The sequence below is a fragment of the Catharus ustulatus genome, chromosome Z (assembly GCF_009819885.2).
Source record: "Catharus ustulatus isolate bCatUst1 chromosome Z, bCatUst1.pri.v2, whole genome shotgun sequence".
Lineage (NCBI taxonomy): Eukaryota > Metazoa > Chordata > Aves > Passeriformes > Turdidae > Catharus > Catharus ustulatus.
The window spans coordinates 35,938,633-35,955,751 of record NC_046262.2 but is presented as its reverse complement, the minus strand read 5'-3'; the positions used below and the strand labels follow the sequence as shown (position 1 = coordinate 35,955,751).

At 39.9% G+C, this 17,119-nt stretch overlaps 1 protein-coding gene across 9 annotated transcripts in view; it reads right to left on the bottom strand.

Annotated features, from left to right (window-relative positions):
- Positions 1–1,167: 1,167 nt before the first annotated feature.
- The window catches only part of CEP78 (centrosomal protein 78), a 31,500-nt gene continuing 15,548 nt past the window's right edge, over positions 1,168–17,119 (bottom strand). For 7 of the 9 annotated variants that reach the window (XM_033086285.2, XM_033086286.2, XM_033086283.2 and 4 more), the window contains 7 exons: positions 15,044–15,179; positions 14,088–14,133; positions 12,970–13,113; positions 8,115–8,192; positions 6,240–6,406; positions 3,232–3,385; positions 1,168–2,031 (listed from right to left, as the gene is read on the bottom strand). In XM_033086285.2, coding sequence (XP_032942176.1) covers positions 1,468–2,031; positions 3,232–3,385; positions 6,240–6,406; positions 8,115–8,192; positions 12,970–13,113; positions 14,088–14,133; positions 15,044–15,179 — 1,289 coding nt within the window. In that variant the 3' untranslated portion in view covers positions 1,168–1,467. The remainder of the gene's footprint in view (positions 2,032–3,231; positions 3,386–6,239; positions 6,407–8,114; positions 8,193–12,969; positions 13,114–14,087; positions 14,134–15,043; positions 15,180–17,119) is intronic. The other 2 variants (XM_033086281.2, XM_033086282.2) reach the window with 1 other exon arrangement.

Sequence of the window (17,119 nt, the reverse complement as noted above, 5' to 3'; positions counted from 1 at the left end):
TTCATGTTTCTGATTTAACAGGAAAAAAAAAAGTGAAGTATTAGCCCACTGAAAAAATGTATGCACATCTAAGTTCCAAACTGCCTGGTCAATTTTGCTTTAACAGATTATTTTTGACATAATTCATATTCTAAATCAAATATTGAAAAGCAAGTATTTAACATGAAAGGTGATTAGTATCACCTGCTTTGGGGCATGTAATACATAAATTGTTCTAAGTTCTTAATGGTATTTTTAGGGACAAGTAACAGATTCCTAACTCCTAAGCTCACAAATAAAACACTTATGAATTTATAATTTTATCCAGAATTTCTCAGTGATTAGCTTTAGAATTTTAGATTTTAGAAAGGGACTAGGTAGCCTTTTACTGCACGTAAAATACATGCACGTAATTGTTCAGACAAATCAAAATTACAAAAAAAAGAATGACTGAAGAATTAGACAAGCAGTTGGGAAAATATGTAAAAAATAACAGATTAATATACTACCTTCTATTACTCCGAAATGACAAAGTCTGTACAAAGAACATACTTTCATTGTGCAATTACTTGTGCAATATTGCAATAGCTAATCTTCTGCTATTTGCTCTGTAGGATTGAATTTGAGGATTCATGAGTTTTTTTCGTATTTGTCAAGCAACTGGAGTCAGAAATTTCTACAGATCCTATGTGTTCCAGAAATCACACAGCAGATGACTGAGTAAAAAATAGTTACAGGTTGTTTTTCACACCAGTTTAGACTAAATCATCCTGCCTAGTTCCTATATGTAGTAAGTATATTTTACCTCAGAAGCTGCAAACCAGCTACCTGTGCACAAGCACAAGAACAAGACGTCAAGGGTAAATCCCAAGAGTTTTAAAACAATGATAATTCTCTTAGTCTTACATTCTCACATTTCCCTAGGTCCTGAGAGGAATGAGTTAGACTACACCTCTCCCAGAGGACCCTTCCAACATGTACTGTTCTATGATTAGTGCAGTCATAGCACTAGCGATGGTTGTATTTAAAGGTTTCTTATAGGCATATTTCTGTGCTCATTTTTGAGTCTGAAACTTCCACCAATTTTTGGAACGTCATATGCATACACTGTTATGCAGGAATTGATGTTTGCCACAAAACCACTTCTGCACTCCTACTGCAATACACTGAAAATTAACACTAGGAAAAAACTTTACTCAAATTAGCTTTATTAGCTCAAAAATCTGTCAAAATTTCAAAATAATGAAATGCACAGGTCAAGAGTCTCCAAACTCCAAATGGGTACCATTTAAGGTTTATCACATGTTTTCAAAACTAAAAATCTAGTGACAAAGAATGCAAACATGAAACAGGAATACTGAGCAGTATGCAATGTTTTAAAAAGTCATGAAGTCTACAAAACTTTACAAAAAATTTACTAATTATATTGAGACATCCTAAATCTAATCTTGCAAGTGTAAAGAACAGTTCAAACATTTTAGAATAATTTCAAATGCTGGTAACACTTTGTATACTTTCCTGTATTTCAGAACCAGATCCTACAGTATCAGTTCCAGAGCTAATATTTACTACCTGTAGTCTACTTTTGTCTCCTCTCACTCCGTTACTTGGAGTTGCTGTTTCATTTGCTACAGAGATGTATTTCTTAGAGGAATAATTTTTGTTTTTTTCACCAGGAATACCACTGGATATTCTGCTATCATCATTTTTGCTTTGTACACTGGAATCAGTAAATGAATGCAGACTGGTAGCCAACTGCCTTGTTGAGTGACGTCCTTTTGCTTGTTCATTTTGTTTCACTCTCCTCTCAGATAGTATTGGAGTACTACTTTGAGGCTTATCCTCTTTATTTTGGTTAATTGTTTGAGCTTCATTTTCCTTCCACGAACCTGGCTGATAGTGCTGTCCAGCAGCCTGAAGTTCTCTAATTTCTCTAAGTGATGAAAAGGCATTATTCACAACCATCTGGGATTGAAATGTGCCAGGAAGAGGAAGTTGGATGTCCCCAGCTCTGTTCTGAAACAAAAGATTCCAATGAAGAAACTGAGGCAACTGGAGGAAAAAAAGAAAAAGCCACTTTTGCAACTGCCACATATACTGGAGTCTGCAGAGCAAAAGTCTTTACCTAATATAGGTAAGATGCAGAGGCAATAGCAATTGCACATTCTTTATCACCTTTCAAAACACATTTCTGAAGATTGTTACATAATGATAATCACACAGAATAGGCACATTACAGTGTCACAATTAACTAGAAATTTATACTACAGAGATGTGTCAGTTACACAGACAGAACTTAATCATACCTATCATTCCAAGACATCTGCAATTCCTTATGCTCCTTACAGTTCACAGAAGTGTAGTCTCAATACAGCACCTAGCTGCCTCAAAATCCAAACTAATCACCAATACTAGGAGATAAGAACAAGAGTCGAAATTCTCTCCACACTGTTAAAACAACCCCCAAAGTTTTAACATCGTATTTAAGGAGCACATGTATTCTTGAGGAAAACAGGACATTTAGAGGGGAAGACACTGGATATCAGAAACACACTGGAATGCAGAGTAATTCTTGCTACAGCAGTTTTATTCAACTTGGACATAGCTAAAGACCACTGGTATCTAATTTTTTAACAGCCTTATAAAAAGCCTGGGTTTTTTACTTTGTTACGGGAAATTTTAGTATCTCCTTTGAAAAATCCAGAAAGTTTGCTATTAATTCAGAGAGCAGACTCTAAAACCTCATGCAACATTTACAAATACTACAAATTTGTAGTTGCCTGAAACTCATGTCATGGCCACAGAGATATCTATCAGGACTGGACATATACACTGCAATTACTTACAAGGTAATTTAAGATTTTCAGAAGGTATATTAATTGTATAGTCTCTCCTGTAAGACTAGATTTCTTAAAAACACTATACTTCATTATTAAATGTTTCTAAAAAACCATATCATGGTATTTTCCAAATTGAATGGATGCATACCACTAAGGAACTTCCTATTTCAGACTAGGAAACAACACAATTACCACCCAAGTTTAATATGTTACAAAATATTGCAGTTTGTGCTCCAAGTGGTAAACACTTTAAAAGCTTACACTAATCACTGAATTATTATGATCTGTATAAATGCAGTTACAGCAAAGGGGTGCAGTAACACCTTCATGAATCAGAGGACAATTAACTGCTGAAAAGTATATTAAAGAGTCTCAAGTAGAATTGCCTCTAGCATTCCTTCTAAAGACTTACTTTGCTATTCTGGGTATGTTCCTGTCTTTCTTCTTCAAAAGACTTCTCCTTTACCATGTTCACAGGTTTACCAAGAGCAGAATTCATTTGTGGATGCCCCAAAAGACCAAAATCTGATTGGTCGATCCCAGCTAATACAGCAAGTTGTCCAAGCCTGTAAAATGCACATTTAACAGAAAATCACATAAACTATTCTTAGTTTTTGAAAGACTAAACATTCGAAATCACAAGTAGAATCTGATTAAAGGTTTGAACAGAGTTTTTTATGATTTTATGTGAAGCTCAAAGTATCTTAACGAAGATGAAAACAAGTAGTTGAAGGTATTTTCTTCTCTTTGCACAAATTAGCCTGCAGATTCAGAACAAGTGTTACAAGGTTGAGAATGAAGTTCTCCTAGTTAGCACTGAACTCAGAGGAGCATACTGGCAATTACAGTAATTTCACGAATACAAGCCGCAGCAATTTGACAAAAATTTTGGTGGAAACCCGGAAGTGCGGCTAATAGTCGGGGGCGGCTAATATGTGAATAATTTTCTGACATTTACAACCCCAGACGTGCCAGCCAGAGTGCCGAGCCAAGCACCTGCCAGTAAAAGCCGGCATTCCGCGATTGTTACAGTGTTACCGTGTTGCCCTGGCTCCCTGCAGGCAGCACGGGGGGCGGGGAGAGAGGCGGGAGAGCTCTCTTCCCTCCTCTGCCGCAGCCAGGGGAGGGGGGGGGGGGGGGGGGTGCCGCCATTGCTGCTGTTCGGGGAGGACGGGGGGGGGGGGGGGGGGGGGGGCGGGGGGTGCCGCCATTGCTGCGGCCCGGGGAGGACAGGGGGGGGCCGCGCCGTCATTGCCGCGGCCCGGGGAGGACACAGGGGGGGCGCCGCTGTTGCCGCGGCCTGGGGAGCCGATGGGGGGGGGGGGGCACCGCCGTTGCCGCGGCCCAGGGAGGAGAGGGGGGGGCCGCGCCATCATTGCCGCGGCCCGGGGAGCCAAGGGGGGGGGGTCGCGCCGCCGTTGCCGCGGCCCCAGGAGCCGAAGGTGGGGGGGGGGGGGGCGCTGCCGTTGCTGCGGCTCCGGGAGCCGACGGGAGCCCCGCGCAGCCATTGCCGCGGCCCGGGGAGGAGGCGGGGTGCTTTGTCCGCGCCCGCCGCCGGCGCCACGGGCGCGGGAAAGCTCCGTCCCCGCCCGCCGCCGCTGCCGTAGGAGCGGGGGAAGCTCCGTCCCTGCCTGCCACCGCGGGGCAGCGCCGACCCGGGGTGACCGAGCCCAGTGGCAGTGGCGGCCAGCCCCGAGCGGCAGCACCGGGCTGGGCCACCTGGCCCTGTCAGCAGCCCCTAGCGGGCCGAGCCTGCACAGCCTTAGCTCAGCCAGTAAACCCCGCCCTCCCGCGGTTCTGTTACTAATTGCACGCGGGTCCTCGCTGCGAATGACAGAGCGGCTTATATTCGGGTGCGGTTTATCTATGGACAAAAACCGAAATATTTGCCAACACCCAGAGATGCAGCTTACACTCAGTGCGGCTTGTATTCGTGAATTTACTGTAGATGTCATGTCAGGCAGAACAAAGATTCAAACTCTGTCATTCAAGCAGAAATTGGTGCACATCTCCAAACAGCATAACCTCTAACATGTCAATGACAAGCTTCACAAATACAATGATGCTGGGTAACCTGCCAGCTTGGAAATTGGCAAAACTAATCACATGTGGGTTTTAAGCCTCAGTAAAAAGTGAGAAGTTGCAGTCATTAACTGATAGCACAGCATATGATGAATAGAAGCTGAGAAGAGCATTCTTCATAACTGGGATTCTGTAACTTTCAGAGCAGCTTCTTGTTGCTATGAATAAACATAGGGCCCATATGAAGAAAATTTTTTAATGTAGTGAAAATGCATTTTTCCCTTCCTGAGAAGTTTGAAACTCCTGTAGTAATGGTAACTCTACAAACTGATTGTCACAAAATTAGAACACAGCCTCAGGGTGAACTTTACAGCAAGTTAGAATCATTGAATCATGGAATCATTAAGGTTGAAAAAGACCTCTTAAGATCATCAAGTCCTGCCATTAATCTAACACTGCTAGGTTCATTACTAAACCATGTCACATCCATTCTGGACATTTCCAGGGATGGCCATTTTACCACATCCCTGGGCAGCCTGTTCCAATGTCTGACCACACTTTCAGAGAAGAAATTTTTTCAAATATCCCATCTAAACCTCACCTGGGACAACTTGAGGCAATTGTCATTTAGGTCCTGGGTTATATCACTACAATTTGGAAGTGGAAGATAGGGAGACCAAATAAAATCCTCTGTGATCTTCTCTGAGTACATGGAGAAGATAACAACATTATTCATATAATTCCTTTCTTGTGGATGAGACTGTCATGTTTGGTCATACAAGCTTTACAAACTAGGTTCAAGCTGAAATTCTTTGAAAAATGGGAAGGATGAACCATCATCTTGCAGAGGAATTGCAGGTACAATGGTAATACAAACTTTAATCAATGCTCTCTGAAATAACTCTAGTAGTAAAAGTAGTAGTAGTAGTAGCACTACTACTAATAATAATAATAAATACAGACCTTAAATACAAAGGCTGGAGATTCATCCATGTAGATTTCCATACTTCAATTAGTGAGTGGAGAGCACAAGGTAACAGGACATTTTCTGAAGGCAATTCAACTGCATTTTGAGCCTTTTATACTGTGGGAATGCTTAACAGCCAAAGGTCATTCACTGAAGAGTTGGAAACGTGCTTTAATAGAAGTTTTCTACTCTTCTGGAATGGGTTTCTTGAAAGCCTTTCCCAAAGTGAGATGCATGAACTCAGCTGAACAGTGCTTAGATCACACTTTTTCCACTAGGAAAAGACTAAAAAACAGGTCCATGGCTAATTTATTCTCCTTTGCTCTCTGAGAGTACAGAAATCTGGCAGGGTAGCAGGCAACATACTTCATTGTGAGGATAATTTTGGAAAGATCTCAGGAAAAACAGCAAGACTTAAAGTGACAACCTACCCAGCATCTTTAAGGAGGTCTAAAAAAGCATGAAACTTTTGAAAAGAGTTCTCAATGCTGCCTAGAACACCTTCATCTTCCAAAATCATGCTGGTTACTGACTGTGCATGAAGAACCTCGGATAGGGAGATATTTAGACTCCTTAATCTTGCATTTTCAATTTCCAGCTATGTGGGAAAAAAAAAGAAATTTCTTTCATTTTCAGTTTAAAAAACCCCAAAATATCAAACCTCACCTCTGTGTGCCTAAACAGCAGCATCATGAAGAGGAATATCTGAAATAACTGATGTAACACGACGCAGAGTTTGCTGTACCACACATTTTCAGGGCACAGTTATATGAGCTCTGTGCAGATCTGCTTATCCACAGTTGCAGTTCTATGCTACCACAGATATACCTGTAAGTGCTCAAAACCACTGGCTCAGCACTGTCTTTGGTATGTACAGGATATACAAGCAGAAAAATTTAGCTTTCATATAATTTTACTTTGCATGTATTATATCACACATTAAAAGCAAAGAATTTATTTTACTAGTAAAAAAGCCTTAATGAAGGCCAATGTCCTCCTTTATATTCACCACTCTGTATTGGGGGAATGCATACCACTGTTACCTCTCCTTTGCACTATGCATCCCAAAACTGAAAATTTAAGATTATTAAATTTTTCTCCACATCAACCATTAATCAAATCCATGATGAAAGTGAAAACTGCATGATAACTACAGGATATACGAAGTTTTATGCTTGAGGAAAGCATTAACTCACTCATTTAAGATTACAGTTATGCAATCAAGTACTACCACAGGCTTTCCACCTTATATTTTTTATGAGAGGACAAAAAAAATATAGTGTAGTGCACTGTAGCTAATAAATAAGCAACAAAATAAACATTTTTAGAGATTAATGCTACTTGGTTTATTCCATCACTTCAGGGACAAGGTGCTAAGTCCAACTAGCCTAGACTTGATAGAGAAATATTTCTTGTAGGGGGTGTTTAGCCTAAAAAGCATTTAAGGATCTGAACAACAGACACCCAGCAGAGCACACTGGTGCACATCACATTACAGGAAGATGGGGATAGTCACACAAGAGGGCTACAATCCATCTTTGAGAAGTGCTGAATCCTTTGTGGATATTTGCTCCCTGTACTATGGGGTATCATTTGTTGCTCATATTTCAAAGGATATCACCACTTTCACTCCCCTCCAAATCACATGTAAGGACCAAATCCATTTGTTTACACTACCTTACACTCATATATATTGCAAGAAATCCTGGTTATTCAAGCAGAAAAATATTTTTAGGTCAGCAACAGCAGAGGAGAAATAGACCTCACAATTTAACTATGATAAGTAGCTCAGTTTTGTCAAAGCTGAACTGCGTTTCACAACTGACATGCAGAAAACCATCCAATATGGTTATTGCCTGCAGAAACAAAACTTAAAAACCAAAGGTACAGTATAAACCAAATTGAGCAACAATTGAGACATAAAGCTTTTCAGCACAAGTCATGGCAAGTTGGGAGACAAAGAACTATCCATGTTTACATACTGGAAACAGATTTAATCGCTTTCTTGAGAGAAACAAGTATCAGGATGCCTCAGATCATAAGTGTTTCAGAAAATGAATAAAATACATTCAAAGAGTAGCTTGAGCTGGAGTTCAAGGCTCTGAACAGGATCAGTAGAACAAACATTACTGAACACAGATTTCATCACTGCCCTTAAGACCAGTAAACGATCCACATGACTTTGAACTGAAACTCTGGAAGCTGCCACATAAGTGGTCATTGATAATTACTCCTAATTAACATGTGGATTGTCTGAACAGTGCCTTCTTTAAAAGTAAACATCATTAATAGTTAAGTATCTTTACCTCTAGTAATCGTTCCTCAGCCTTTACTCTAGCTTTCTGTTCTTCCTTTAGTTTTTCCATGCATTCTTCCAGCTCCAACTATCAAAACACAGATAAACCACCATGAAATATATATATCAACACGTCAGACTAACATGCAATTTGAAAAAAACAACTCAGCAACAACTTCTAAATGGCATTCCAAACATATCCTCTTCAAAAATACAAGACAGAGGTCTACCAGTACATAACTCTAGAATGCAAAATATTAAGACACAGAAGTAGAAATAAGTGTTACTCACTTAAGAGATTTGTAACATTGGAACAGATCATATGAAATTACAGTCCAAGTCTCTTTGGCCTATGACACAACCATCAACCATGTTCTTCTCTACTTCCCCTCCACTTTTTCAAGCACCATTTTTAACTAAATATATCTACATCATCAAAAGCTCAGTTTGGAGGCTAGTGAGAAATTCTTGGCAGCCATATCTAGATTTTCCAACTATACTCTTTATCCAGGATTTTATTCCTTCCTACAGCTGTAAGAGTATAAAATTCTGATGAACTGTACTCTCAGTAGTAAGAATACAAAATTCTGAAATGTAAATCTGTACTTTTTTTCTAATCGGTTTCACTTAGTTCTTCAGTAAAAAGTTAATCACAATTCCAAGTTTAGTGTTGAATTAACAATAACAAAAACAAACCCAAAACACTTCATAAATATATTTTAGTCTTATTCATGAGATGTGTAAACTTGTATTTTAATTATTAATTCTACGTAGTAAATCTCAGTTTCAGTAAGAGTAGTCAGGATTTGCAGTACCGCATTTTCTTGCATCCCAGCAGAGCATTATCATCTTTCATTACAATATATGAACTGGAAAAACAAGCAAAAATTTTTGTTCTTGCACACCTTAACAATCTCTTGGTCCAAAAGCTGAAATACCAAGTTATTCTATTTTTCAGAGATAAGACTATACAAATAAACAGTAAACAAAACTCCCTTTCACTTTGTATACAGTCACACATATGTAAAAGGACACTGCTTTTCGTCCACACCATATCAAGTAATTCTAAAAAGAATCAAAGATTCAAATAGTACTGAAATAGTTTGCTCATTCGCAAAAGCTTATTCAAATGCATACTACTGCACTTAACATAAGCAATCAGTTGAGAAGACTAGTCTGCAACAGAATGCACAGTGAAAATAAACCTTCTACAAATGCAAAGATGTTCTAAGTTCCAAGGTGCTTTTGCAACTGATTCCAAGCTGCAGGTTCTAGAATACTCTCTCTATATAGCCCTCCTAGTGACAACCACTCAAAGTGATGATTATGGTCTGTCACTACTCCAGCGAAGTCCACTGCTAAAATCCCTACACTAGCACCAACCAAGCAAACACTGCAAGTAGAAAGTTAGTCCTGTCTTCATCATACTCATATTTGAGCATCAAAACAGATTTAGTACTATCTAACCTCCAGGCATAGGGTGGGGGGCAAATATCTAAAGAGAACCATCCACAAATACCACAGTCTTACTGCCATCTACCTTTGAATATGTGGAAGTCACAGGAGCTGTAAAACCTGTAACACACACAGAAGCACAGCACAGAAAGTACAAACTATAATGTTCCACACTGATAACTTGATATGTAACCTGGAATCCTCCAACCTAGCTTTGAGGATCATTAACAGCTACCACAGACTGAAGAATTCTTACTTTTCAATTTATAGTGCAGGTGCATATGTATAATTATTTGTATTCTGAAGTTTCCAGGACGTAGGCTAAGAACTCTACATTAGAAACTGTACTTCTACAGTATTTTTGTTGTGGACAGAGTTTAGATTAAAAAGATGAAAGCACTGACCTTTTTCTTCAAATTGCTGGTTTGAAATGTCAAAGATACTCTGACTTTGTCAGGGTTTGAAGTTTGTTTCTTTTTAGTACTGTATTTCTATTTTACTTTCCCTAGTAAAGAACTGTTATTCCGAATTCCTGTATCTTTGCCTGAAAGCCCCTAGTAAAGAACTGTTATTCCGAATTCCTGTATCTTTGCCTGAAAGCCCCTTGATTTCAAAATTCTAATAATTTGGAGGGAGGGGGTTTACATTCTCCATTTCAAAGAGAAGTTCCTGCCTTTCTCAGCAGACACCTGTCCTCCAAACTAAAACAGCAACTTTTTGTTCTTTGTCCATATATAAGCCGCACCTGATTATAAGCCGTACTTCCGGGTTCAGACCAAAATTTTAGTCAAAATGATGTGGCTTATAATAATGAATTTACTGTAATTTGTCACTATTCTATTACAGGTATATGTACACTTTAATCTTTGATTTGCTTTTAAGAAATTCACTAGTTGATACAACGTCCTAGTCACTATGCAGAAAAAAATTATTAAAATATATCAAAGAGTTAAATGTACATCCAAGCTACAAGACTAAGCCCTCAAGTATCACAGTCCAGAAAGACAGTACTGAAGACTTTGAGATGAAACTGAATACCAAAAATATAGGTAACCCTCAGAATTACGGTAAGCAGTATGTCCTTTCAACACTAGACAGAGGCATAAAACTGAAATTTAAAAAATTAAATTCTCTTTTAAAAAAATTAGTAACTAATCAGCCATGTTCTTATATTTGACTGCATTTTTTTAAAAAAGTTACTGTACAATCTCAATTTCTTTGTAATTCACAAAGTAGTGAGATGTAGAAAGAGTTGCCCTGTTAACTAGATTAAGGGTGTAGTCCACCATTTAAATCCCTAGTTAAAATTTAACAGTATGGGAGTTACCTCAATTACAGGCTTCATCAAAACCAGCTGTGACATTTGATTCCCTCTAGTGGAAGGAAAGAATATTTATCATATATAATTTTTTATTTTTCATTAAAGCAGAAATTAGGCTTTCACTAGCCAAGGCTTTTTTTTAAATGAGAACACAACTAAGTGCTACTTATTTCATTAAGTAGTATGCTCAGAAGGATGTAGAGAAGTACTCAAAGACTTGCATACTTAAGGGAAAATCTGGTCACTCAGTCATATCAAGAGATGGTTGGGGAGCTTTTTTTGACAAAGCAGCAGTTTAAGGAACTCCTACCTCTTACTGTTTATTCCTATTCTGCATTCCCATCATTGTTCTAAAACAACTTGTCCCATTTACAGAAAGGCCTGCTACCACCAAATACATTGGACTACTTTTCAGTTGGATCAGCTCCTCAAAGCACCTCTCCTCGCAAGCTGCTGTGTAGTAACAACTGATTAATGACAGTCTTATGATCAGACAAACATGAAAAAAGGCACAAGAGAAAGAGACTGAAGCAAGAAATGAAAAGGCACTAAGTGACAGGGGGGAAATAGACAATTCAGTGGTGCCCATTTGATAGCTTGATTCTGCCATAATGTGAAACCTGCTTTGTGTCAAGGAAACAGAAACAGAAATGGGTGAGGAACAGAACCAGGCGCAGATCACTTAAATGGTGCTATCTGATAAGCAACCATGGCCTAAAAAATTGTTTTGGTTTTCAAATTCAGAAACTCAGGAAAATCTGGACCTTTACAAACACAGAAAAATAAAAATTTTGGGGTAGGTGCCAAAATTTTTGTGTTTTCCTCCAAGGAAGTTCAAATTAATCACAAATTGTCTCTTCCTTATAGCTGCCCTACATATAGTACTACAGCTAACACAGATACAACAGGTCAGTATGACAACCCTTCCCCAAAGCACAAAACACTGCCTGCCTCTGCTGTGTGAATGTAATATTCTTCCCTCTCCAAACACCAAGAATAAAAACACCAAAAGGTTTCTGCAAGCACAGTAGTTCCTACACAGAGGTTTTTGGAGCAATTTGCACACGACATGGCATTCTATGATTTCAGACACGGTGCTCTTGAAGCCACCACACAGTGCAATGTCAATTCATTGCACACCAACAGTAAAAGTTGCTATAAAACTAAGTTCCAACAACATGCGAAAACCTTGAAATCTTCCTGAGCGAAAGTTCTAGAGAGAAAAAGGTCTAAAGAAAAAGCATACATCAGCTGGAAATGCTGGTAGTTATTTAAGCAGCATTTGTACAGTCCTTTTGCCTTCCACAACTCTATGCCATCCTAAACATTACCACTACTGATAAACCTACAGCAAGTTATAACTTAACTTCACTCCTCTTACATCAAGACGGGTTAAGTGTCCAATACAGTCCAGTATTTACACATACGAACAGTACACTCACCCAGTGTGGTGCTCTGACAGTCAGCAAACCCAATCGACTGTCAATCTTATTTACAGAAGTAATCACTGGTTTCTCCAAACAGAATTCAAATCTTAATATTTCAGAAACAATTCAGTTGTTCTGCCTAAAGGTGTTACTTTATAATACTGCTAGGTTACCTCAGCAGCATTACTGAGCCACTGATACATATTTTTTTTCTACCCCTTTCTTTTATAAGAACATTCCCAGTCAAGACACTTGCAGAAATAGTTTGATTTCACTACTGCAAAGTTCTTTAAGTATTGAAGAAGTAGAATGAATGATAAAAAGCATATGAAAAAAGTTCACTAGGCTCAATTATACATCTGAAACACTTTCAACTATTTTTACACAACAGTCATTACTATATTTTAGCTTTTATATATAACATACTACTTTTATAAAGGAAATACTTGAAAGTACTACAGGAAGTAACACTGATCAAAAGGTCTGCGCACTATGATTCAAGATTGGAACAGAGAAATTATGCATACTGCAGTTGTATTAAATTATTCTGAAATTCTGCTCCAAAATAGGTTACTTATTTAATTAGAATTTTCTGAATTAAACATGGTTTAACTGATATATTTTACCTTTATGGAGTCTAAGGTACTGAATGTGGTTCTTACCTCTAACTGCTGATACTGCGCTACATCAGTCTTATCTAATGATTTTGCCAAATTAGGCTGCTGGATAACATCCTCTGAATCTTCTGTATCTTCAGTTTCAGATGTAGAAGCACTTTCTAGCGTCACTTTCACAGGAAGACCTGTCTAGTTACACCAGAAAGGTAAAACATGTCCACTCACGATATTACAATGTGTAGCAAAAATCAAAGATTAAATCATATCAAAACCTTAAGTTAAATACAGTTGTTTCCCAGAGTTTCTTACTATGTATACACATTGAAAAGAATTTGCATAAAACAATATTAAAAAAATCAATCCTATGTGTGCCTATGTTGAGTATTTGTGTTTAGGATTTAGCAGCAAAGTCAGTCCCTGCAAGGCACAGCCATGCAGGACATAGCCAGCCCCAACTGACCCATTTCAAGGCAAAAAATGCCAGACAGGCACAAGAGGTGGGAACAAAAAGAGTAAGAAAAAGCAGAGGGAATCTCAGGCTGGGAGCAGGAAGAGGTGATCCATGGTAGAGCCAATACCCTCATTCTAGTCAGGGATGACTCTTGTCAAAGCAGAGGGATGCCACAGGCATCCCGTGCCAGCCCATGTTTTTCCAAACCATGGGAAGCCTACACCAGAGCAGAGGGTAATTGGTGGTTTCTGCAGACATCAGATCCTTCTGTGATGGAAACTACATGCAACACAGTAGGAAGTAAGATGGGGATTTTCTTCTCCTGGTAGGTTTACTGGAGCAGCTTACAGATAGGTGCAAAAAAGTATATAATCCAAATGCAAGACAGAAAAGATGGTGCAGAAAGCCTTCCAAGAAAAATGCTGTTAGTTACTCCTATTGCCTTTGGAGGGATTGTGCCTATACTCCAACTCGGCAAGCTGGTAAAACTATAAAACGAACAGACAGAAACAGAAACGGAAGTAAACTAAGTATCAAAGAAGCTTCAAATCAAATGCTGATGTAAGCTACTTTTTTCACTTTTATGAGTGAGAATCTTTGAAAGAATGTTCCAGTCTTAGCCTTCAGACAATGAGATTTTGTTTAGAACACTTCCCCCTTTTCTCAGGCATCCAACCACTAAAAACAAAACCACTATGTGAGAGAATAGTACCTGAATCTTCACTGGCAATTCTCCAGCACAATCCACTGCCTTGCCTCTGAAGTTAGGGAATAAAAAAGAATAAAAAACCATGTTTTCGAAGAAAATAAGTTCATAATGTTCCAAAGACAAGACTCTAGGACAGATGAAGAAGAGTAAAAAAACAGCAACAGAGACTGCACTATATCCCTTTAAGCATCATTACATTCTCATAATGATTACTTAATCATGATTTCGAGCAACACTACTGGATGCTAACATTAATATCTTCAGTAGCCATCTTACTTAGTTAATTATTTTACAATAAAGTCAACAGGAGAGTTTGGTGTTCAGCATTTTGAAAAGCAAGCTCAACAACCACATTTGCAATAGAGCATTAAGTAACTCTTTTGTTTAAATAGTTATATAGTCTCCATTTTGAGAGGTCAATATCTACGGAATAGATTAAAAAACAAACAAAAACTGTTTCAAAAAATGTGCAAAAAAAGCTTCCATGTGTAAGGTTTTTTTCAGTTTTATTTTAATTTACAGGTCTTAGATGATCACAATAACTATGCGGGTATTAGGTGAGGTGAAGCAGAAAAACGAGGTAGGAAAATACCTAAGAACCTTGAACTGGATCTCAAACCAACTATACAAAAGTTTTAGAACATTAACTTGCCTCTTCACCTATGATACATCAGATAAATCATTATTAACAAAAAAACAAGAAGATAAGGCAGGTTTGGTTGTGGTGGGGGTTTTTGCTGCATATAAATATTCCTATGGCTATCATGCATTTTTGTGTATTTTAAATACTAGAGAAGAATTTATGTAAATTCCTCAAAATTTATAAAAACACAAAAACTATGATGACATTCTGTGTGTAACTTTCAAATAGCATTCTAAAAAGTTAACTTTGCTCTCTACTGTATTTATCATGCAAGTTTTATGGTTTAGTATTTTCCCTTGCACTGTGAAAACCTCACCTGCATCTCTTTGCACGTTCTGCAGTCCGCCAAGGAAGGAAGCCTCTTGTGCCTGGTGGTAGTGGTTTTGGTGAGTAACTCTCACTCACAGTGGTATTTTTTTTCCCAGGACTTACAGATTTTTTAGATGATAACCCTGGATTGAAGATCAAGATCAGAAGAAAAGAGAATTTGTTATACCTTATTATTCACATACAAATTCACAGGTTACTGTATATAAAGTTTCCTATGTAATAATAAGGACTGCGGGAAATCTGCCATAAAGTCTAATTTTACTAAAGTGTACAAAAACTTGAGATTAGAAGCTGATACACTTAACCGCTTTTAGTTTGATGCAAGGCAAGCTGGTTTTCAAAAAGCAAGGTAAAGCTTTGTAGACGAAAAGGTTTATTCGCATTACTAATTTCAGATATCTAATTACGCTGTCTCATGTTAGAATTTAGACAATTCATGTAGACAATAAAGGTATCTGTGTGCTTCAAATTGTCCTCTAGTGGCTTTAGAATGAGAACATTCTTTATTTATGGGCAAAATAATTAAAAATAAAGCTGGTACTCATGCAGATTGCTTGTACAGGAGACCAGCAAGCTCTTTCCCTCAGAGGACTAATAAGAAAAGGTAGGATTCACTGGTCTGGTCTTCTGTTGTTTAAATCAGAGTAGACTCAGCAAAGAAAACTAATGTGGATGATCACTGTGCCTCACATTCTCTCAAAGCCAGAAACTCGTAAGTCTAGAAAACCACAGTAATTTGACGACCATAAGGTGCACTGGACTATAAAGCACACTCTCCGGGAGTCAGCAAATTTCGCAACTTTGTAGATCATATAAGGCGCACCCGACTATAAGGCGCACTTTTATTTTGCAGTGAGGAGCCGCACGGCATGCAACAAAGTAACGACGTACTGGCAGGAGCTCAATTTGCAAACATTTTTCAAAGATCGGTGTAGCCTTTAAACGCAGCCCCAGGCATCCTCCCCGTGCAGCGGGCCCCGGCACTCCCGGCCATCCCCAGCACCAGCTGGCGCAGCTCACGGCTCCCACCGTGCAGTCGCGCTGTGTCCCGGCTTCCCTGCAGCCAGTGGTGGCAGCGTTTGTTGCTGTTTTCCCGCCGCTGCGCCACTTGTTGCCAATATTCAGCGGCCACAGGGGCCCGGCCGGCGCCGCATTTCGGCAACCACAGGGGCTTCCCTGCTGCCGCTTTTTGGTAGCTGCAGGGGCCCGGTCGGCACTGCGATTCAGCGGCTGCAGGGGCTTCCCCACCACCGCTTTTCAGTGGCCGCAGGGGCTTCCCCGCCACCACTTTTTGGTGGCCGCAGGGGCCTGGCTAGCGCCGCGATTCAGCAGCCGCAGAGGCCCGGCCGGTGCCGCGATTCGGTGGCCGCAGGGGCTTTGCCATCGCTGCTTTTCGGCGGTCGCAAGGGCCACACCACCGCTGCTTTATCGCGGCCGCCCAGGCCGCGCCGCCGCTGCTCCGATGCTGCCGCCGGGCGGGCTCTGCTCGGGGCTGCTGCGGGCTCGCACTTCTCATTCCCTCCGCGCCCAGGCCAGGGCCGCCCAGGTTCTCATTTCCCCTGCGCCTGGGCCAGGGCTGCCTGGCTTCTCGTTCCCCCCACCCCCGCTCCTGGAGTGGTGCCGCCCGGCTTCTGGTTCAGCCCGTGCCTGTGTCTGGGCCGGCGGTAGCTTCCTCTCTCCCCAAGAGGCTCCTGCCACTTGTGGTCGCCCACTCCTCGCCCCCCCTCGCGACTTGGCGTTCCCATGGCACCGTCCCCGCATTTTGGCTCACACTTCCAGGTTTGCAAATTTCGCAACTTTGTCCATCAGATAAGGCACACCGGACTATAAGGCGCACTTCCGGCTTTGGGGGAAAAATTTAGTCAAAAGGGTGCGCCTTATAGTCGTGAAATTACTGTAATCATCTAATATTTGCTACAGTTAAACTAGTAAGAACTCAGATTATTGTTTCTCTGCCATCAATAAAATAACAGATTTTGTAACATATGGAAATGGATAACTTAGTTAATGGGATTAAAAATCTCAATTCATTCTGAACATAATAAACAGGATGATTTTCACC